Here is a 25183-nt window from a genome sequence, read left to right as displayed (position 1 = left end):
CAATTGCATTATTTAAGAAAGGCATTGCTTACCTTTGCTAAATAATGCGTTTGTATAACGACACTTCAGTCTTCTTCTTTGTCTTCCCTATACTAACGTACCGTGCAGGCATATGGGACTTAGGGTTCCTGTACTTCCACAGTGCATCAGTGTAGGAGAAGCGATGGAGAAAACAAAAAATTTCCATTGCTGTTATTTTTTTTTAAACTTTTACTAAAACAGAGATTAAACCCACCCTAAAGAAGACGAGGGCTCAGTATTAGATTTTTGATTGGATATCATGTATTTTAAATTTTGCATTACAATACTGCATATATGTCTGAAGAACGGTTTTATAACCTGAAAGCGCTCACTGTGATACACTGTTTTATCTATTTTATTAAACTTTGGTTTTATCATCAGAGTGGTGGTCCGGACATTCTTGTTGTAAAACAGAGATTTATGAGGGGCAGAGCAAACATATAAGGAATCTCAAGTAGGTTTCTGTTGGTTTCGTTTGCAGAACGTACATGATTTTTCTTGTATTTTGCTCTGTCCCTTAGCATATGCTAACAGAAAATTTACCTGGTCTATGATACTTCAGCAGACAGACTTTTTACTGTTGGTTGTTGGGTTTTTTTTGGCTTTTCCCGGTTAGGGGTCGCCATAGCGGAACTCCAGTCCACTAATGATTGGCAGTCGATTTTTATGGTTCCAAGGTGCCAGCGGGATGCCCAACCTTCAACGAAGGCACGTCCATTTACGCATGTCTTTCGAATGCCACTCGACCATGGGGAGGACATGCAGACTCCACACAGAAGGCGCTCCAGCCAAGAATCGAATGGGAGAACCTCTTGCTGTGAGGCGACAACACTAACGCTGCACCACCGCGGCTTAGACTTTTTACTGTTGGTATATACTCGAATTACAATGGGAACACTGTTTGGGCTGTCCAGTCAGTGTGCTTGTTTGTGAATAGTAATGAGCATTTATTGTATAATTAGATCTCTGTCTGGTTTAAAATTTAATGTCTGATCTAGCAATGTTTGAAAGTATTCTCTGAATAGAATGTGCCATGCTAGAGGAACTAACACCAGTTTTTGAAACGTAATGCTAAAAAAATGTGAACTTTAGAAGAATAAAAAATAGCAGACATATACAACATCTTCTGAAATTGTGAAATACCCTTTCCCTTACAATCAGAACTAATCAGTCATTAACTTCCTTCAAAATAATTCTGATACATCTATGGGAAGCTGCAAATAATCCTCTTGAAGACCAGTAAGTTATAACCTTAGAATTCATTGCTATGAACTTACAAACCTACTGTTGTTAAATGTCACTATATGCAGATTATGCCTGTTCATCTCTCTTGAATGTTAGTTTTGAATCACACTACTTGCAAACCCAAGCTGTACCTGTAATCGGTGAATCTGTAATTCTGTCTATTCAAATGTCTTGAAAGCAAAAATTGATAGTTACTGCCAACATGTATAAGTACCGTTTAAATATGCTTCTATACCCAGCCTGTCTGAATGGGTCCATTTTGGATGAGTACATGACTCTTATCAACAAACTATAAATGCATACATACATGATTAAATAAATAAATAATACCACACAGAAGGCACAGCCAAACATATACCTTTTTACATTTGCTTCCTCTTCACATTAGCAAGAAATAGCCAAAAAAAAGAGATTCACTGGCATTTAGTAAAATGGTCAAATGATTTCAGCCCAATCTATCTGCTACAAGCTGTGCATTAGGAGAGGAAACTATAGCTTTAAAGTAGAGGTTTAATCAGAAATTTGCTTTCAAGTATACTGAACAATTTTGTACTTGTATTAAATCAGTCCTGGAATATGCATTATATTGTTCTATACAGCAAAAGTGCTTTCACACAGCCTTATACGTACATTCACACATGCGTATAGATATGGGGTACTTCATGGGTTGCAACTATAACCTCAAGGGTCAAAGCAATGAAACTGCCATTGACAAAAGGAATACACCAAAATTCCCAATGTTGACGAAGAAATATACCAAACTCTCAGACTTGCCCCCCTTCAGGACCCATGTTAGCACTTGTCCCTAGTTTTGAAGAAGCAGGGAGTTTCAAGAATCAACCTTTTGTTAGGTCTTTGTGATTTGACATTGGGAGTTTTGGTGTATTCCTTTTGACACTGTTAGTTTCAACATTCCGATGTTCGAGATTACAAATGTAAAACAAACTTCACTACTTATTCATCAGGTCGACCTGGTTAGCGCTGTGGTGCAGAGACGGACCACTCATACAGCAGTGCGCTGATAAGGCTATCTAGTGGGGTCTACTTCACCCTGTCGAAGGCCGACAATATCGAAGCTGATACTGTCAGCACCAAAATGTCGAAAGCGAAAGTCATTGCGCGTGTAAATGGAAATCTCCATAAGGGGAGAGTTCCATTTACTGTAATGTAGTGCGATCTCAGAGTTGGTATATTTAAGTAGCGGGGGGTGCATAGAGCAATTTGTGTTGTGTTTAGGTGTTTTTTTTTTTTTGTGTGTGTGTTCGATGTTCGGGGGTTTTGACATTTTCGTGTCGATTATTAGGCTGTCGACAGTTTGAGTTTTCGAAAGCATAATATAAACCCGTCTAGTGCACAGGGAAGGCTGGTTGCACTGTATCTCACAGTGGTCTGTCGAAAAAAGTATTTATTATTTATTTACGTTTGTTTACTGTGATTGTCCAACTGAGCAAATATAATTTTAGCAGAGGCCCGGAAACAGGAAATATCCAACAAGACACAAGACAAGTTAGACACAGGCATACAAAACAATTGGCAGTAGCACATAGTGATATGTCTGATATCGGTATACAGGGACAACTGGTAATAGTACGTACTTTGAATCTTTAACTATCGTTATGTTACACAACTTGCAGTGCTAAATATAGTAGTACGGTTACTTTTGATTTACATATAAAGTTAATTTAAAGATTGAGTATAGTACAGGCGTTTTTTTGTTTTTTTTTTAGACTAGGCTGGTATGATTTATAAGCCCATAGGTCCATAGGTAATTACTGGGCTAGCTGCCCTTGCAGGTCATTTTAAGCCCAGACAATTTCCCTTTCTGTACTCAGATTTATATTTAAGAATGTGATAAAAAACAGAACCAGAAAATGCATGAAGGACAACAAACTACATGGATGTAAACAGCAGCAGATGTCACGCTGTGCTATAGATATGTCAAACCACCATGCATGCAAACACCAAAAGATGTCACACAGTGTTACAGCTATGTCTGTTTTTATTTCCTATTATTACTACATTTATTATTCCTATATTTATAACTGAAAGCACACAAGAAACTACTGCACCTCAATATGATCCACCCCATTAAAACAGTAAATAACTCTCAATATTAAAATCCAATGTGAAAAGTGCCAGACCCCCGTAAACTAAGAATATAAAAATATCATACCTTTGTCACTGCCATAGCGCAGGCATGGCCTGTAATCTCAATCAGCTGCTGTTGGCCAAACTTGTAGTCGTCCAACAGTTCCCTCTCAATAGCTTCCGCTTCTTCCTTGCTGTAAGAGACAAAAACACTGTTAATTGCAACAGTACATAAGGGTAGCAGTCCACCTTCTGCCGTTGTCTAACCCCCCCCCATCTTATTTTATTTATTTGTTCATTCATTCAGAAACTAATACTAGTCTAGTCCAGTGATCTCTTTGCAGTCCTGTCCAGGACAACAGGATCAGTTACTCATTATAAAACAAAACTACAGTGCAGAAAATAAAGTCATCAAGCATACTGTTGTCAAAGTAAGAACATAAAAAACATTTAATTAGAAGAAATAAAGAATGTCTAACAAGCACAGGAAACTGGTTTGAACTGCAGAAAAAAAATCCCAATCTCACAGTGCATCATTTTGCTTTAAGTGTTTATTCCAGTGATAACACAGTGTGTGTGTGTGTGTGTGTGTGTGTGTGTGTGTGTGTGTGTGTGTGTGTGTGTGTGTGTGTGTGTGTATATGTACATTAGGATTCCTACCTTTTATGATGCAGAAACAGAGAGACATATAGCACTTTGCATAATAAACCATACACTTAATCAATGGAAAGGACTTATTTTCACTTTATTACAACATAAAGACCTGAAGTCAGGGTATTTTTGGACACCTGTGATTCAGAGAGAGAAAAAAATGCAGTCCCATAGTTTAGGAGAGGATGGAGAGTGCATGGTCAGTGCAATGGAGTTTACTTTTTGGAGTTAGTAGTGTGGTTTGAAATTAAATAATACCCCTGAGATTATATGTGGGGGTTTTGGTGCAAAGTTTATGAGAGAGAGAGGGGACAGTGTCTCAGGAAGCAAGGCTTTGTGATTTAGTGATACAAGTATTAAACTGGCTCTTAAATGTACTGAGATGCATTTAGCTTTGGCAAGAGTTAGGCAGTAGTGGTCTTTATTGGGGGAGTTAGTAATGAACCAGCAGATTTCATTGGAGATGGTTTGCAAGGTGGTGACATTTTTCTCTGAGGTTGCAGCCATAATGGGTCGTCAACATGTGAGTTGAGATAAGAGTATTCCTCTGCCTAAGGCAACTTTGGCTAACTTGAACAGAAAAGATGAGCTTGTTCACCCAGAAAAGTAATATGCTGATCTTTTTTTTGTGTTTTTAGTCCACGAAAAGATAAGAGATTGTTCTAATCAAATGCCAAGATATTTGAAGGATGTGCTAGTTTCTATGGTGGTATTGTTAACAGCTTTAATATGAAGGAAAGTGGGTACTATGGCTATGTTTTGGTTGGTTCCAAATAGCATTGCTCTTGTTTTTTGAGAGATTATGTACACGTTTCTGGCCTATTAGCCACTGGTTGATGGTTTGAAGGCCACCTTGAAGCTGCATTTGTATAACAGATTGGGATTTGTTTGACCTTTAGATGACCATGTCATCTGTAAAAAGAATTAGCTGTATCTGAGGATGATCAGATGGGAGTTTGTTGATAAATATGGAAAACACTGGTGGACTCCTTTCATAAGAAGAGCTGTTTCAGAGGTGGTGGTGCCTACCTTCACCTTGAAGGATCTATTGGTGAGGAAGTCTACAAAACAGGGTTTTGCATTGTTACTAATGCCGGTTTCAGTTAATTGGTCAAATAGTAAGTTATGGTCAATTAGATCAAAGGCTTTTGTGAGGTCAATAAAGATGTCTCCTGTCAGGTAGCTTTTGTTCATATTGGATAGGATATCATCTGTAAGGGAGAAAAGAGCTGTTATGGTCCTGCGACCAGACCAGAATCCATGTTGCTTCCTGGATAGAAAATTATATTGATGTAAAAAAAGCAGTAATTTGGTTGTAGATAATTTTTCTAGTATTTTATCTAAAGTGGGACATATTGAGATAGGATAGGATTGTGAAGCTGTAACTGGCCTGGGTAGTTTTGGAATAAGACTTACTATTTCTGTATTCCATATCTGAGGCATAATCTTACATGAGTGAGAGAGTGGCAGCTGAAGTCCTTACAAAGAGGAATGAATGAACCAAGGAGCTAGCTATCCAACCCTGGGAGAGTATCTATATGTATTTGGTCCAATTGTGTTTCAGTCTCTTTGGTTCTCATTGTTTTGAAGTGGAATATTGGAATGTAAAGGTGGGTGAGGGTGGCTGTGGGCATGGTAGGTTTGTGTTGTTGATGTGTGGCAGGTTGCTGAACTCATTGAGGAAGTTAGTGCATGACACTCTGTATATGGTAGTGTTAGAGGGGTTCAGGGAAATAGAATTGTGTTGTGTTTTTCAACCAATTAACAGGTCGATTTCTCTTTAGAATCTTTTAGGTTTAGCTTAAAGTGAGATTTGTTTGTTTTGGTAGTGGTTGTTCTTGTGTCTTGCTCAGCTAGGTTGCTTAGTAAGGTATATTTGGCTGGATAATCTTTGGAGGTGTTGCATTTCCAATTGTACGTTGTTTTGCATATAATCTGAGGAGGTGTTTGAATTCATTAGATATCCAGTCGTGTTTATGAAGTCAAAGTAGCCTTTGTACTATGGGAAATAATGTGTTTTATAAGTGCAGTGGGGTACTGGTGAGGTTGTTAGATGTTTCACTGGGGTCTTTTATGACAAGTAAGTAAAACCAATCAAGGATGACAAGGTGGTTTAAGATTAGTGATATTCTGAATGGTTTGGGGGGTCTGAAGGTGATAAGTTTGGGTTTATATTTTAATGTTAGATCATGTACTGTGAAAGTCACAGTGATCACTGAAGGAGGGTGCACATATGGTTAGGTTAGATATCACTGTAGGATCATTAGTTATCACAGGATCTAGTAAGGTGTGCCTGTTGGATTGAAGGTTTGGTCCAGTGGCTTCAGAATTGATTTGGGTAACACTTAAGCTGGCTAGGAGTTCTGACTTATCAATAGCTTTTGGTGCTGAGTAATTAAGGTTAAAATCTCTTAAGAAAGATTAGGTTATAGTTTCTGGGAGCTTTGCCATATATTTGTTGGATGAGGGTATTGAATTTTGGTAGTGGGGTTGGTGGAGATAGGAATATTTGTTGTAAATTTTAAAAGGATACAGTTAGCATCCAATTCTGAGGTGTTTTAGCTAGTGTAATAATAGTGTGGTTGAGGTTGGTTAAGGTTGTCTTTCAAGAGAATTAATGCTTCTCCCACAGGTTTTTCTGCCTTGTCTGTAATCCTGTAGTCATGAATAGTTTGGTATGAGTTGGTGAAGACTAGGGGTGTCAGGTTGCAGCCATGTTTCTGTAATAGCTATAATGTCAATATTATGTTGTATGGTAAGAGCATTGATTTGGTCAATTTTTTTCTTGTAACTGCGGGCGTTAAAGAGGGAGCAGGTAATACGATACGGTTTATTGGATTGAGATGAGGCATTATTAAGTGGTCCTGCAATGGGCTCAAAGTTACTCTTAAAAGTATAAAGACAATGCAACTGAATTTGAATAGTGCTTTTGGAATGTTTAGTTTTTTCTACCAAAATTACAGATAATAATGTATTAGGACCCTGATATATTTATTGTATGTGGCTGCTGGCATGAGTAGGATGTGATGTGAAAGCTTAATAGAATATGGATAGGTAGTATGTATTAATATAGTCTGATATATGTTTATTCGAATGCTGCTTTACTGATGGTCAGACTATGTTTACTCAAATGATGCATTACTGATGGTAATACTGTTTATGCAAATGCTGCTTTACTGATGGTAGAACTATGTTTATTCAAATGCTGTTTTACTGATGGTAGAACTGTGTTTATTCAAATGCTGCTTTGCTGATGGTCAAACAGTATTTAATCAAATGCTGCTTTACTGATGGTAGAACTGTGTTTATTTGAATCCTGCTTTACTGATGGTCAAACAGTGTTTAATCAAATGCTGCTTTACTGATGGTAAAACTGTGTTTATTGAAATGCCAGTTTACCGATGGTCAAACTGTGTTTATTCAAATGATGCTTTATCGATGGTAGAACTGTATTTATTCGAATGCTGCTTTATTGATGGTCATACTGAGTTTATTTGAATGCTACTTTACTGATGGTAGAACTGTGTTTATTCAAATGCTGCTTTGCTGATGGTCAAACAGTATTTAATCAAATGCTGCTTTACTGATGGTAGAACTGCATTTATGCAAATGCTGCTTTACCAATGGTTAAACTGTGTTTATCCAAATCCCGCCTTACTGATGGCCAAACTGTATTTATTCGAATGCTGCTTTATTGATGGTCATACTGAGTTTATTTGAATGCTACTTTACTGGTGGTAGAACTGTGTTTGCTAGAATCCTGCTTTACCGGTGGTTAAACTGTGTTTATTCAAATTCCGGTTTACTGCTGATCAAACTGTGTTTATTGAAATGCCAGTTTACCGATGGTCAAACTGTGTTTATTCAAATGATGCTTTATCGATGGTAGAACTGTATTTATTCGAATGCTGCTTTATTGATGGTCATACTGACTTTATTTGAATGCTACTTTACTGGTGGTAGAACTGTGTTTATGCGAATGCTGCTTTACTGATGGTGTTTGCTTGAATCCTGCGTTACCGGTGGTTAAACTGTGTTTATTCAACTGCTGCTTTACTGATGGTTGAACTGTGTTTACTTAAATGCTGCTTAATTGAAGAGTTCTGTAAAGAAAGTGCACCTGTTTACAATTTCACAGTGAATGTAAATCTGCATGTTTCATTCGCTTACTCTGTTAACTACTTAGTAACTAAGTGATTTAGGTTTAGGGTTAGAAGCAGGAGATAAGTGGTAGGTCTAACAAGGGTAAGGGAAGTTTAATGATTTGTCAGTGTTCAGGCAGGACTAGGTTGTGAAAGGCCCATGTAATTTTGGAGGACTGTCCTAGCTGGAGGAACAGCATTTGCCATTTTTGGTTTTCGATGGCTACTTGTATTCGAGTTTTCATCAATGTAAGCAGGTTTTGAACCCGGGCCCCTGTCAACCACAGCCTACTGCACTAACCGACTACACAACACAGGTTTAGTTTTAATGGTATATACTGCATATATGTATATGTGTATGTGAACATGCATGTATAATATCTAAAATTATGTTTTTCTTTTTTTCTGAAAAACACAGTGTATTTATTTATCATGCAGTCTTATGTGCTTTAGTTTTTAAGTAATCTAATTTTAAATATGGTGAGTATTACAGCTGTAACTCAAACTATTTGAATTAATGCCTAGAACCATAGAAACCATGATAATGCATAAACAATTCTGACAAATTGTTATGACAAAAGTTAGGTTTCTTAGACTCCCTTCACTCTGCATGCCAGAGGTGAAGGAATGACAGTCTTATGACTCAAACAGAATCAGTCATCATGAGCTTTTCACTCAGTGCTCTACCTACATGCAGTAGTTGATATATGCAGACCAGGGTCTGTGTATGCAAATCCACATGAGATGAACACATTAAACCAATTCACAGCTCATTATTTAACTTGTAAGCAATAATCCGAACATTTCAGAATGTACAGTGTTAAAAAATATTTTACGATTATTCATATTTTCTAAAGTTTGCTCAAAATCATGTACCACCTAGTATTAGAGGGGGCCCACTCTCGTTATTGCTTGAATTACACGAACTTGAATGGCAGATTAGGCTTAATGCCTTTCACTACCCTGGCCTTAACGAGAATTGCAACATCTCAGTCCTTCTCAAAATGAGAAGTTACATTAAGTAAGGCTTTCAGCTGTTAGACCTTTATTATTATAAATCCAGGTCTATTTCACAGTTTATTATTTATCATTTTTTACTCATTTATTATTTTATATTGTTTATTTAATAAATTTAGCCACTGTTCTTCACTCATTGTCTGTTACTAATAATATTAACAATGAGTTTATTTTATTTTATTTTGATATTTACTCTTTTATGAATTATTTTTCATTTATAATAATGGCTTTTCATTGCTTCGTGTACATAAGTGCTGGGATTTCATTGCCGTATGAGGCATGTTTTACTTATTTGAATTCATTGTATTTATACTTTTACAATTTGTTAGTGTGCCTTTAACTCAGAATGTAGATTCAGCAGTGATGTCATTATGACACGTATCAGTTTCATGTTTAAATGGAAGCTTTGGCGCTAAACTGTGGATTCTTTTTCTGAAGAAGCTGTGTTTGTTTTCAGCGAAAACGCTATTATTTTAACTAATAAATTTGCGTTAATATCTACGTTCTGTTTTTTTTTTTGGCAACCACTTGTTCATTGAGCGACTTCCTGACTGCATTACGCTCTGCTGCTCTCCGTTTTTTCTTCAAGAGGTTTTTTAGCTGTTTTTTCTATAGTTTGTCTTCGTTTCCAGCCTCGGGGAGTATGAGTAGCCCTTGCACACCGACAATCTTCCAGTCGGAAGGTGTCCAACCGGATGACAGCATCCAGAACGCTAGCTCTGAGACGAACAGGTTGCTTTTAATCCTTTCTCAAAAGATTGACGCATTGAGCACCAGGATGGAAGCATATGAGAATACGAACAGCACTCACCTTTCACGGAGTAGTATTCCAGCTGGCCAGCAACATCTTAGTGGTCCACATTTTACCGCTAACCAGGGAGAACAACCTGCAGTATTGGCATCGCAAATCATAGAAGGCGAGGACAGACAATTGAGGACTAGTGAACAACAGAATGTCACCAGCATTAATAAGGAGCTTATTGGCGTTCCATCGATCTCCCAGTGGATTAATAACCTTGAAGCTTTTTCGTTCCCTGGGGCGACTGGTTTGGATCGACCGGCTGCATATGGTGAGTCTGACTCCTACGATACTATTTTAAACAATTTAAAACAACTGGATGCTAAAATGATTAAATTAAAGAAACTACAGCTGGAAGTGTCTTACTTCCAGCAATGCTTAAGTGAGAATATAGTGCCCAAAGGCCTTCGTTCTTCTTTCACGCCTTCGGGCTTGATCCAGGGGTCTGACTTTCTGGCAGATTTGGTCACACTCTTCACAAGGCAAGGGGCACAACTGTTGGAACTTTTAATTAAACATTACTCTCTTAATATTAATTTTTTGACGGATGAGATCAAACTACTGGACAATTCTATCAAAATGGACATTAATTTTTTGCGTTTTAAAGTGGAATATGACCGGACTTTCATAAGCATAGAGGGGCTTATGTCTAAACTGAAGCTGAATAAAGTCAAAAAACTAAACAGGGATAGGGATGCCTACAACCGTAAATGTGCATTTCCTAAACTGCAGTCTGTGCCCTCTTTAGGAGTTGATAGCCTTGACAGGTTTGACTCCGATGTGGCACCTGTTACTTCAGTTAATCAATCTGCGGACTTTAATCAACATGGGCCTAATGTCAATAGATCTGACAAACAAAATAGAAGATATTTTATTAATAATACTAAGCCTAGGAACAATAATTTCAATTCAAACTCTGACAACAATAATGATTTTTTAGGACAATTACCACAACGTCAATACCAGACGAGGAGCAGAACTCGCAACAACTAACTTCAGTCCACACTGACTTTGAGTGGGCTGACAATGCGAGTCCACATGTGCGTATTCAACTTAATCAAAAAGGTGATTTCAAAATATACAATTTTTCGGACATTTTGCTTTCACCTGAACTCGTTGAAATTATGTCCAGAGGAAATACATTCGTGCCTAGCTCTGGATGTGATATGACTAAGACCATCCTTGACTTAAAATGTTATACGAGAAAGTTGAACTTAGACTTATTATTTAATAACTCCATCTCTTTACCCAGAGCTGAACTGAAAGTCCCAAGCACCTTTAACCCCCCATTACATCCGGGGTTAAAGTCTTTTGAAAGCATTTGTGAACTTGACATCAGAGACATGGCTCTTTCTAACAAAATTTTAAAACCTTACGCACATCACAACATCACTAAGGAACAGAGAAGAGCACTGTCGGACTTTAATCTTTTACCAGTTAGGGTGATCAAACCCGACAAAGGGGGTGGTCTGGTAATTTTCAACAACAATTTGTATAATGAAAAAATGTTGTTAGTTTTGAACACACCAGCATACTGCCCTTCCTCTATTAGTGAAATGAATGGGGTGCACAGAAGAATCAGGGGCTACCTTAGGGATATGTACCTAGAAGGCAGAATTGACTTAGAACTGTACAATTTTCTAGACATTGTCTTCCCAAAAGTGCCCATGATGTTCGGCATTCCTAAAATACATAAGAACTTGGAGAACCCACCCATGAGGGCTTTAATAGACGGTAGATTTTCTATGACTTATAATAGTTCTAAGTTGATTGATTACATCTTGTTAAAATATCTAAAGAATATCCCTTCTATTTGCAAAGATTCATGGTCCTTCCTGAGTAGTATTGACAGCATCGAATATAATCCAGAGGTCAATTTTCTCACAATAGATGTGGTTGACCTATACACATCAATACCACACCAGGAAGCCTCCGAATGGGTGGGCCTCAAATTAAAAGATCTGGGTGCCACACATAATGAAATTAGCCTAGTCACAGAGCTAATTGACATTGTCCTTGACTCTAACTTTTTCATTTTTAATGAAAAAGTGTTTTTACAGAAACAAGGCATAGCAATGGGCTCCCCATGTGGGGCTAGTGTGGCTAACATCTTCATGGCCTTTTGGGAATCCAAATTCATCTTATCCAACCTTTCCTTTAAGGAACAGATACGTTTTTATACTCGTTATCTGGATGATATTTTCATCTTAATTCAAGGAACTAAGGTTGAAGCTGACGCTTTGGTAGACTTTATGAATGGTACCACCTCATTCTTAAAATTTACATCAACATTCTCAGATGAAACTATAGACTACCTAGATGTCAAGCTTAACAAAGATGACAATGCTAGAATGTACTTTTCCAAAGTGTTCAGGAAACCTACACATTGTAATTCCCTTCTACACTACACCAGTCAACATCCTCTTAAACAAAAGAGGGCCATAGTCAAAGGCCAGTTTGTCAGAGCAGTCCGAATGTGTAACTCTGATTCAGCCTTTAGTGATGAATGTTTGCTCCTCAAAAATCAATTTTTAAACAGAGGGTATCCAATTTCATTGATAGAGGAAATTATATTTGAGATAGAAATAAAAAAAGCCAGAGGCATCTTTAAACCTCTTCTTAGCTTTAAGATGGACCAACCACTGACCCCTGTTGAACATTCACAAGACAGTGTTGATTTAACTGTATCACACAGTCCTTTGCCATCTGAAATTTTTGCTAAATGCAATTTAGTGTCCAGTTTCATCACTGTTTTTAGTAATGACACAGGGAGGATTTGTAAAATTCTCAATAAAAATTGGGACTTGATTAGAAATGACATAGATCTTTTTGAAAAACTAGGCCCATTCCCTAGAGTTATTTTCAGGAAAGGCAGGAACCTTAAGGAACTTCTACAAGGTGGGTTTGAACCTGGCTTCGTGAAATTGAAAGGGTCCACAATTTGTGGCTCCTGTAATTGGTGTCACTGTTTAAAAACAGGAACGTCGTTTAGTGTTAACGACAGTAAATACCTGATAAGACATACAATTAATTGTAACACTAAATCTGTGATTTATGGAGCTTTCTGCCACCTTTGCCCTGCCTTCTACATTGGCAAGACGGATCGTAAACTTCGCCAACGTATATACGAGCACGTCTATGCCATTAGGACAAACAAGCAAGAAAATGCTCTAGCTAGGCACATTGAAAAATTTCCTGACCATAAATTTTCATTTATGGGGATTGATCATGTACCACCTAGTATTAGAGGGGGCCCACTCTCGTTATTGCTTGAATTACACGAACTTGAATGGCAGATTAGGCTTAATGCCTTCCACTACCCTGGCCTTAACGAGAATTGCAACATCTCAGTCCTTCTCAAAATGAGAAGTTACATTAAGTAAGGCTTTCAGCTGTTAGACCTTTATTATTATAAATCCAGGTCTATTTCACAGTTAATTATTTATTATTTTTTACTCATTTATTATTTTTTATTGTTTATTTAATAAATTTAGCCACTGTTCTTCACTCATTGTCTGTTACTAATAATATTAACAATGAGTTTATTTTATTTTACTTTGATATTTACTCTTTTATGAATTATTTTTCATTTATAATAATGGCTTTTCATTGCTTCGTGTACATAAGTGCTGGGATTTCATTGCCGTATGAGGCATGTTTTACTTATTTGAATTCATTGTATTTATACTTTTACAATTTGTTAGTGTGCCTTTAACTCAGAATGTAGATTCAGCAGTGATGTCATTATGACACGTATCAGTTTCATGTTTAAATGGAAGCTTTGGCGCTAAACTGTGGATTCTTTTTCTGAAGAAGCTGTGTTTGTTTTCAGCGAAAACGCTATTATTTTAACTAATAAATTTGCGTTAATATCTACGTTCTGTTTTTTTGGCAAGCACTTGTTCATTGAGCGACTTCCTGACTGCATTACGCTCTGCTGCTCTCCGTTTTTTCTTCAAGAGGTTTTTTAGCTGTTTTTTCTATAGTTAGTCTTATGACTCAAACAGAATCAGTCATCATGAGCTTTTCACTCAGTGCTCTACCTACATGCAGTAGTTGATATATGCAGACCAGGGTCTGTGTATGCAAATCCACATGAGATGAACACATTAAACCAATTCACAGCTCATTATTTAACTTGTAAGCAATAATCCGAACATTTCAGAATGTACAGTGTTAAAAAATATTTTACGATTATTCATATTTTCTAAAGTTTGCTCAAAGAAATTTTATTTCTCACACCTTTTCTCCATCATTCACTCTCCAGTACATCTTTTTCAAGGTTACAAGAGACATGCAGCCAATACCAGCATGCAATGATCATGAGGCAGAGAATCAGCTCTGGACAGGATGCCAGTCTATATACTGCATGCATACTTATGAGAAATTTAGTGAATCACCACATGCCCTAAATGCATGTCTTTAGGATGTGAGTAGAAATCAGACCAACTTAGGAGGACATCCAGATTGCACAGTAAGGTATTCCACCCAGGAAAAGCATAAACTGCAAGGTACTGTGTGTGTGTGTGTGTGTGTGTGTGTGTGTGTGTGTGTGTGTGTGTGTGTGTGTGTGTGTGTATATATATATATATATATATATATACATATATATATATATATATATATATATATATACATATATATATATAAAATATATTTACGCACAACGTGTTTACCCACAGAATTTCAGTTTACTCAAATAATACTATCATTCGTAAGCTTTTGTAATTAGAAAGCTTTCTTACTCTAGCAAAAAAATCCTTTTGCTTCACATCTGTACACCCACCATGTTCATAGTCAAGTTATACCACCATACTGAAAGACCAAAATACTTCATCAAATGTGTAAGTACTTTATTAAATTAAACTAAGCCTCCTAATATCTTAAACCGTTACATGCAACATAAGTCATAGTATTGTGCCGGGCATAAATAACAGACATCAGTGATTGACATTCTAATATGTGCTCATCAGTATGTGATTCCTGTGAGATGCAGTAAATGACTGAGACTGTGGTATATCAGGGATTTCTTTCTATTCTAGATACAGAGATCTCGAGAGTTAGTATGTACACATAACAAGGGGGTGGGGGTGCAGCTGGAAAAACCTCCCTGCAGAACTGTGTTTGCAGTGTTTTCATTCTGTTTTAGTTCTGAGTTTGAATAGTTTTAAGAAATTTCACTCTTTTATGATCCCACTTAGTATCAACCTCCATAACAACTTTTGATGCCCTCAAGTGTCTTTAGGCATAATGCATTTGATGAATATTGCAATATGACTAGCATATAGAACCCCAAAACTGGATCACATTAATGTGGCTGTCCTCAGTGACAGATGTTTAAACAATAAGCTGCCTGATTTTGAGGAACACTTGCATTTGAAAAACATCATGTCTGTGTAGTTACTGAGACTTTGTATGTATGCAGGGAAAGCACTCCCTCTATACCTGGGATTTGCACTTTTCGTGTCTTCAGATCTGATGGCAGCTGCGGTTGAGATTCAATTTTTATCAAGAAATGTATTACCTCCAGGCAGATTCCTAATGACCCACAAACTAAACTCAGTGAACTCCAGATCATTGTAAAATAGGGTTAATTATCAACTAATAGCATGTTACAGAACACCATTGTTCTTCCCTTGATGACCGCATAAAATTCGTTAGTGTTCTAAATAATTGCCTGTGAAGGTACAATTACTCTAATCAATATTATTTCAAATCAATAAGTGTGTGTGTATACTGATTTAAATGTTCTAGTAAATTTAGAAGTGAAAATGTGCTTATTGAAAGAAGCAGACAGATGTTCAATGCTTACTGAAATACAGGACAGGGTTCATCAGGTTTATTTAAGAACATGTTTTCTTACAAAGCTGAAATTACTGGCAAATGGCCTTCAGTACACATATGCTAAGGAAGGCTAGTTTCAAAATAAAGAATGTATTACTACAGTTGAGAATATTATGAATAGAGAACTGTCTTAAGTACTAACAGAACAACAGAGTATTTTACAGAGTGCTGAAAATATTGCATAGTAACATATTTGACATTAATTCTGAAGATTTTATATATATTCTCATGAGATTTTTCTGTAAACAAGTTACAAATACATTCTATAACTTTTGTATGATCTGTTATATGATTCCCATTACCAAGCAAAAATATTGTGTCATGTTTATTCCTGACTGGCCAAGACAGTTTTATATGATAGAAATATCTAATATTGATTACTCTGAAAGTGTTTAACAACCTTAGAAATTGATTAATCAGGAAGATGGGTTAGTGATTGTCTTGTCTCCCCACCTGTGTGTTATTGATAAATTAATTATTAATCTCTATTGAAGTCTGAAGTCTAATATTGTCAAACCTTAACAGCTTAGTGCTGTATGTTCAGATTGCAAGCCCTGTGTGTGCTGCAACATCAGAAGCTTACTTTGGGCCCAAAATATTGACAGGTTTTTTCACAGGTAACTCTGCGTTGTTATACATGCCACACAAAGCTTTTAACCGATTAAAATAAGGTAAGATGTACTAACACCTCTTTAGTTAAATTCAACAAGATAAATTGCATGTAAGCATTTTGATTGTATGATATTGATATTAAATTAACTAATATATGCTCTTTTTTCGAAAACTCCAAATTGTATGTCAGCATTAGGTAGTGATGTGAATAAAAGTGTGCATGTGATACATAGTTGTAGTGTTCGGCCTGCTAAAGAGCTCCAGGTAATGTCAAGTATGACTTAGGTTTTATTGTGGTTAGTCAGTGTTCGGCCTGCTGGAAAAGTACCAGTTTAGTGGCCTGCTGAAAAGTGCCAGGTAGAGGTGTTGAGTGCAATGTGTATGTTGACCAAATCATGATGTGCATGTGATATGTAGTTATAGTGTTCAGCCTTCTGGAAAGTGCCAGGGCAGTGGCTGCTGATTAAGTGCCAAATAGTAATGTGAATGTAGTTAGTTGTAGTGTTTGATCTGCCAGAAAAGTCCAAGGGTAGCTGCCTGCTAAAAAGCGCCAAGTAGAGGTATTGAATGGGTTGTGTATGTCAATTAAATCATGACATGCATGTGATTCGTAGTCATACTGTTCAGCTTGCTGGAAAAGCACAAGGCAGATGTGACAAATGGGTATCGAATCAGAGTTGGAGTATCCTTTGTTTTTTTCAGGAGTATTCAGCCTGCTGGGAAAGAGGTAGGAATATTCAATTTGGCTGCTGATTAAGCACCAGGAACTAAGTAATGTTTTTGGCCTGCTGGGAAAGTGCCAGGATTTTTAGATTAGAATAGTATTTTAGTAATTTTTGTACTTGGACAAATAATACTGCAGTAAAAGAAACAGAAAGGGGAACTCCAGTAAATTATATGTGCGATGAAAAGGGAAGAGAAACTTGTAGATATTTACATAAATGGGTAGAACTAACAAGTAATGACAACACTTTAAATTTCCATAAAAGGGAATTTTTGATAAAAAAAATACTAGAAAATCTAAAAAACAGATTTAAGCAACATGGTCGTAAAGTACTGGCTTCTTGCTGGTCAGCTTTTAATGATTGGCAAGAAGAATCAAAAAATAGAGTAACGCAAGCAATCATTAAAAAAAAAACATTTAATTCCGCTATATTAAAAATACAGCTTTAGGCTGCTAATAGAACGGTAAAGAATTTACAAAAGTGTGCCACTGGTAAAATGCAGAATTGGGGGATGTTTCCTCTTAAAACCGATACAGTAGAGAAAACATAGCAGCAAGATTCATCTGATGACAACTAGATTATATTGCCAGTTGTACCTTCACCATCATATAACGCATTTGAAACTTAAAATATAGTTAGTAGGGCACCAGCAGAGTGGCAAAATGTGGAAGTAAAATCATCAGATGGTAATGTTTGATCCCCAGAGGTTACCTCCATGACAGCAATATAGCTTTTTACTTCAGGATACCAAATAGGATCACGTCAAAAGCAACACCCAGTGATAGGTTCAAAACAAGTGTAAATGCGACTTAGTTGACAAACAAAACCTGCTTATTCTTCATATAAATTAAATCACATACTTAAACATTAATACAGTAAGATGAAACAAGTAAAAAACAGCACAGCTTCAAAGGTGAAATCTGGCAGTGGCTAGAGGTTGTGATGCAGAGCCACCTATAACAGCAGTAGAACTATAGACAGCAGTAGACTTCCAGACTACTATAGATTCACTCCTTCCTAGATGAATGCTCTCGGTCAAATATGGTAAAATATTGGAAGGGCATGTACAGTTACAAAATCCTACAGTTGAAGATCTCAGAGCTGTATTAAAAGTATTAACACCACCTGATGTCTTCAGAAAAATATGGGATGAATCTAAACTAGATGCTATTTCAAAACATACAGATGGCAGATTTGTAGCTGCTAGGGTCAGTCTTTTAAAAGCTATTACTAAAGCATGTCCACCTACACCAAACTGGGCCAGAATAAAAAATAATGCAAAAGAGAAGCAAAATGGTAGACAAATATTTAAAAAGAATGATGGATGCATTTGAAGCATTTTCAGGACATCTGGAACCAAAAGAGGGAGCAACAGCTAGTGGGGTATAACTGGCATTTGTAGAAGGGTTATTACCTCAGATAACAGACCAACTTAAAAAAGTTCGCTTAAGCTGGCTGAGTTTGGGAATACATGAAATTGTTAAACAGGCACAATATGTAGCAGACAGTCTCACTAGGGAAGGAAGGGGACAACAAAAGAAATGTATCGATGTGCAGTTGTAGTAATTTAACACTTATTTTAGAAGCATAGAAGGGGAAATACAGCTGGGAGAGAGAGAGACTCCCATCCAAGTAACCACCACCAGTATTATATCATTCTCAGCAAAATCAACCCCAAGATTTATCACAGCAACAAACAAATACAAAACCAAATGTTTGTTTTAACTGCAACCAGCAAGGAAACTGGCAAAAGAAATGTCTATTTCCAGCATAACAAACAGTTCACCTCCAAATCCTGCACAGATGCAGACATCAATGCACCAAAATGATAGAAATCCGCCTGTATGGAATATGACTTGGCACCCACCAGAATGGTCGAATACATATGAGAATAGCCATGGGCAGGAGCTACAAGTGTTTCCTTTGGTACTAGAAGTCAAATGGTCCTTACATAAATATTAAGGTAAATAATGCTTCTATACCATTTCTTGCTGACACGGGAGCAACTAGGTCAATGATTGTTTCCGCTGATGCACAAAATTTTTCTTTAACAGAAAAGGTAATTAGTGGTTTAGGAGTTTCAAGTGTAACTCTAGATTATCCAGAAACTGAACCTGTCTCTATTCAGATTGGTCAATTAACAGACAAACATGCTTTTATTGTGGGAAATTCTGCTCCTTAAAATCTTTTAGGTAGAGACTTGTTATATAAACTTTGATGAACAATTTATTATATACCAGATGGTGCATTTCTCAATGTCCCAAATGATACTTTCGAATTATATTTTAGTGAAAATAACCTTTTTGCTTTCTTAATAGACAATAAAACAGTAGAAAAGTTAGACTATGAAGAATTATAAACTATTCTTGCGAATCTTTGGACCAGCCATGATAATGAGGTAGAACTGGTACTCGATGCAGAGTCTCGCTGAATCACATTAAAACCTGGTGCGTGTCTACCTGTGGTAGTTTAGTATCCATTGTCACTTGAAGCAGAAGAGGGAATAAAACATATAATCTCTACACTTTTATAACAAGGCATAATTGTACAAACACATAGTCTTTGTAATACACCTATGTTGCCAGTTAAGAAACCAGAAAAAAAATATGCAGTGATTTGTTCAAGATTTACTCGCTATAAATGCAGTAGTACTACCAACATTTCCAGTAGTATCTTATTCTTCAATTCCTACAGTCAGCAATGGAGAACCACGCAACTGTGATTTTTTGTTGTTGTTGTTAATTCTGTTCTTTTTCCTAGATTAGTCTTGAAATACAGTTCTTTGGAAAATCCAGAACTTACCTTATTTATAGATGGCTCCTATATACAAAGAGAAAATGGTGAACTGGTAGCACCATTTTCTGTTTGCACTCAACATGAAGTCTTATTAACTAGACAACTTAATGGAGAAGTTTCAGCACAGATAGATGAATTAGTTGCATTATCTGAAGCATGTATATCAGCTAGGAATAAGGATAAATCAGTAACTATCTATACTATATCTTGCTATGCACACACATCATACATGATTTTTGTACCCTGTGGAGAAAAAGGGATTATTTAACCTCATCTGAAACAAAAATTAAAAATGTATAATTTGTAAATAACCTTTAAAAAGCATTTTTATTAACAAAGGAGATAGCTGTAGAAATATGTGCTGCACATAAAAATGACAGCTCGAGTGTTACTGAAGGTAACGCTCTTGCAGAGAAAGCGGCAAAATATGCTGCGTTATCATATCCTGTCCAGGCTGTATTTAGGCAGCAATCAAATAATGCTGATTTATTTTTACAGGAACTTTTATCATTGCAGAACTGAACTGGGAATTCTGAGAGCAGAAAGTGGATAAATGATGGCTGTACTCACTCTCCAGATTCATTATGGCACCACCCGGATGGTTGACTGATAGCCCTTTTAAATTTTCTAAGTTCTTGAATTAAATCCTATCAAATTCCATGTCATTTAGGTCAGAATACCTTCATAAAACAAATATCAAATGATTGGTATGCACCTCATCCCTCAGAAGAAGTTTAGTATTATATAAATACACGTGTAGTGTGTTTAGAATATAATATTGCAATATCAACTGTTTGTCCTATAAAATCAATGCAAAGACCTTGGGTCCATTTTTGTGCCCTCCTGTGGGACTTTATTGAAGTAACCCAAGTGTTGAAATTTCACTTTGTACTGGTAATTGTTGACATTTTTTTCTTGTTGGGTAAAAGCTCATCCTTGTATGAAAAATCATGCCAGTACAGTAGCTAAGAAATTGTTGAATTAATTAATTCTTAGATTCGGTGTTCCATGTTGTGTACAATCAGATCAGGGAACTCATTTCAACAACTTTGTAAAGCATTAGGAATTAAATTAGGCTTCCATTGTTTTTATAGACCACAAGCTTCAGGAACAGTTGAAATAACTAATCAGACTATAAAATTCGGACTAGCCAAGACTGACAAAGAGACTTGATTGAAGTGGCCTAGTGCTTTACTATTAGCGTTCTTTAGTATTAGAAGTGCAGTTAATACATGTAGAAAATATTTCCACATGAAATACTTACGGGTTCACCTATGAGAATGCTAGCAGCACCTCTTCCCAAGAATTTAGAATTATAATACATTGATGAGAATAGGTTATCTTATTGTAAGTCTTTCTGTTTCCTATTTGCAGAGAAATTATAGGCTTGTTCAAGAGGCGAACAAGCAAGATGAACTGTCAAGTGAACACTCCCTGTGCCCAGGAGATTGGGTGTATATAAAATCCCATAGCAGGAGGAATACCCTGAAGTTCAGGTGGAGGGAACCAAATTGAGTTCTCTTGTTCACCCAGTACTGCTATTAGATGCAAGGAACTTCCTACTTAGATCTGTGAGTCACAGATAAGATGGCTACAATCCTGTGATGAGCATGAGTGAATCATTGATGACATCAGACCATGTAAACCCATGCAATCAGCTACTAACTGAACTAGATGACAGACAAGAAAACATTTGTCATTCAGAAGTGAATATGAGACATGAGGAAACAGGAAAAATGTATAATTTCATGTTGCCACCCAATGAGACCTCAAAACAAGATATGATGCAATTTCCCATCAATAAAACAGGAAGAACTAACAAGAGGATCCACCATTTCTACATCATCCAAATATGTTCTTATAGATTTCACTTGTACTACAACTCAGCAAAATGATTCTACTTGTTTACTTCATGGAGATTTGAACATCGCCTTATCAAACCAACATTCTTTTCCAAATAATCTACAACTCAAAGTTTCAGAAGACAATTTGGATTTTGACTTTTTGGAGTTTCACAACAATGACATGATAGGCCTTTCATCCGATACCCATGTTTCTAATTTTTCCAAATCTTTTTGTAAAACAAATCCTGGAATTCAACTATCATAACTGGAATTATTTTACTTCTTGTTGTTATTTTGTTCTAGTTAATGATGGCTACTATAAACATAAGTAAATCATCCTCAACTAGCATCAGAACTGTAAAGTACTGAATCAGTTCCTCATGAACAAAGGCAATCAAACAAAATTGCTAGAAACCAATTAAAAGATATTAAAACAAAAATACCTCATTGGCATCCTCAAATTAATATTTTCATTGCAACTTTGCATTTATATGCTCAAATTTTAAATACTATTGATTGTTGGGTTTGTACACATATTCCATCCTTTTGATAGGGGCTTTCCACATTTTACCTTTCCAGTAACTGAGAAAAGTACAATAACTGTTGTTATTGTAGGAATAGAACATTTTTGGTTGGGAAAAGTGTTTGCACAATCATTATTGTAATTACATGTGGCAACAACCAAAAGGACAGTAGTACCAGATAAATATAAAAACTATTTATTAAAGAAAAAAGTTGAGCAATTTCATTCCTGACCTTAGGAACTTCCATCAAACAAATTTGCAAAAAAAATACCTGACAATTAAACTGCCTTGTTAAATCTAACCAATGAAAAATCAAGTCACTAAAAGGCCATAAAACTGAAATACCAAGACATTAAAAGGAACAGTGTAAAAATGCCAAACTTTCAATTGCTTTAACTTCAAAATTGAAGTGGTCTGGAATGAAAGCACTCAACATTTTTCATTAATAAATAGTTTTTCTATTTACCTGGTGCCATTGTCCTTTTGGCTGTTGCCACACAGAATTGTAAGAATTAAGTGTCTTGTAGTTAACCCAAGATCTGCCTTTTCTTTATTTGTACTATAACCTGGAATATCAAGGAAAAGGAGCAACATTATTAAATGAACATTATTATATATGCGAATATAAAGCATATCCTTGGTTGCTAATGAACTGGTTCAGATGTTGTTATATTGGCTGATTAATTCCAGCTATTAGACACTTAAAAACTTTACCAAAAGGAAAAAAAGTTAAAATGCTAATAGCAGGAGAGACATTCATAACCCACTGGGCAAAATATTTCCTCCATACGGTAAGCATAGTGCTATAAATCATACAGTATTTAAAGGCCTGACACATATGAACTTAGGAAATGGAATCCTTACTGCTGCAGGTGCCTTCCCTTCACATGTTACAATAAAATCTTTATTGGAAATTAGAAAGTTATCAGAGCTATTATAAATATTAAGTAAAGCAACATTTTCTAGTATAAATTTAGTGACTCAAGAATAATTAACTCCTATGTGTACTGTAGTATGACAGAATAGGATAGCACTTAATTTCACTATGGCTTCTAAGGGTGGAACTTGCGCTTTGAGCCATGTGGAATTCATGTGCATATATCCCAAATAATTCTTATTAAACTTATAATCATTTAGAACTGATTCAAAAGGTAAGAAATTATGCACATGCTGAAGATGCTAACAGATCAAAATGGGCACGGTAACAGGTTTGTTTTCAGTTGGGGAGGAAGTATTTTAAACTTTTTCATACTTATATCTTTTATAATAATCATGATACCATTATTACTGTTTCTAATTAAAACCTGTATTCTAAAACTAATGTTAAACATAAGGAATGTCAAGTTACAAGTATATGAAACACTGCCTTTAACCAATGTAGTTAATGTGTAAAAAGAACTAATACATTTTGGTAAAATTGATGAGAATCTATATAAGGACTAATGTGAAAAGATTCATAACATTGACTGTTTTATTGAACAACCTATTTACATTTCCAAATATCAAATTCTGATTGCATTTTCTTACCTTCAAAGGGGAAATATACTACTATTAGAAACAAAAACATTTTATAAAAATGACAACTTAAAGATTGTGAATGTAAAGGAGAAAGGGAAGAGATTTGTAAAGAATGTTTCATTCGTAGTGATGAATTTCAGAATCATTGGGAAAAATGTCCAATCTTAAGGAATTATTTTGATATGGGTGATGCTTAATAACATCAAATGAGGCAATGTGAAGGTACAGTTATTCTAATCAATATTATTCCAAATCAATACATAGTGTGTGTGTATACTGATTAAAGTGTTCTAATAAAATCAGAAGTGAAACTGTGCATATTGAAAAAAAAAACAGAAATGTGTTCATTGTTGAACTACAGGACAGGATTCATCATGTTTATTTCAGAACACATTTTCTTACAAAGCTGAATTTGCTAACAAATGACCTTTAGTACACAGCTACTAAGGAAGAGTTGTTTCAAAATAAAGAATGTACTACTTGAGCTGTGAATATTATGAATAGAAAACTGTCTTAGGGACTAATAGAACAATAAGAGTATTCTGCAGAGTGTTAACAAAGATTTACGTAATACATATTTGACATTAATTTAGAAGGTTTTGCAACAAGTTGTTAATACATTGTAAAACTTTTGTATGATGTATTGTATTATTCCTAATTCTAAGCAAAAATAATGTAGTGTTTATTCCTGATTGGTCATGATATGAAAGTTTGGTATTGTTTATTCTGAAAGTGTTTAAAAACCTTAGAAAATAATTGCTTGAGGAGCTGGGTTAATGATTGCCTAGTCTCCCTATCCATGTGTTATTAATTATTATTCACCAGTGAAGTAATGAGTAAAGTCTAATGCTGTCAAACCTTAACAGGCTTATTAGCATAAACTCCATTATTTTGGAAGATATTAACTACCCTTTAATAAACTGAGACACCTATATCAGCAATGTAGGATATGCCAAAAAACTCCTAGATTCCTGGTCTTAATAAACAAGACCTTGCTTGAGGAGTTAGCAAACAAACCTACTACATACAACAGCATTTTTACAAATATAGCCACCTCTTCCAAAACTTCAGTGGGATCACCTTCCCCAGGGAAGTCCAGACATAAAATTGTACCTTCTCCGTTATTCTCCAAAAGCCTTTACAGAAAACCACATTGAATTTAAGTACCACAGATCTGCCAGTCTTGACCTGTTCTCTAATAAAATATCAAAATTAACTTAAGCTACTCCAGTGGCAAAGAGGGATAAAGCTTTGACTATGACCCATCCAACCCAGGTTTGATTACTGGCTCAGGCCAGACTGTGTGGCAGGGAAGGGATGGGCATGCCCATACAAGGTGAGAGGGTGCTCAGTGATA

General features: G+C 36.0%; 1 protein-coding gene across 3 annotated transcripts in view; it reads right to left on the bottom strand.

Moving 5' to 3' along the window:
* YJEFN3 (YjeF N-terminal domain containing 3) overlaps window positions 1–25183 on the bottom strand; it is a 1463772-nt gene that overhangs the window by 413395 nt on the left and 1025194 nt on the right. For all 3 annotated transcript variants that reach the window (XM_044090652.1, XM_044090651.1, XM_044090653.1), the window contains exon 2: window positions 3440–3548. In XM_044090652.1, the coding sequence (XP_043946587.1) occupies window positions 3440–3548 (109 nt within the window). The remainder of the gene's footprint in view (window positions 1–3439; window positions 3549–25183) is intronic.

Source organism: Protopterus annectens, chromosome 13.part0 (assembly GCF_019279795.1).
Source record: "Protopterus annectens isolate FY-2018-M chromosome 13.part0, PAN1.0, whole genome shotgun sequence".
Classification (NCBI taxonomy): Eukaryota; Metazoa; Chordata; order Ceratodontiformes; family Protopteridae; genus Protopterus; species Protopterus annectens.
The sequence above is the reverse complement of the archived record's forward strand: the minus strand, read 5'-3'. Positions and strand labels throughout refer to the sequence as shown.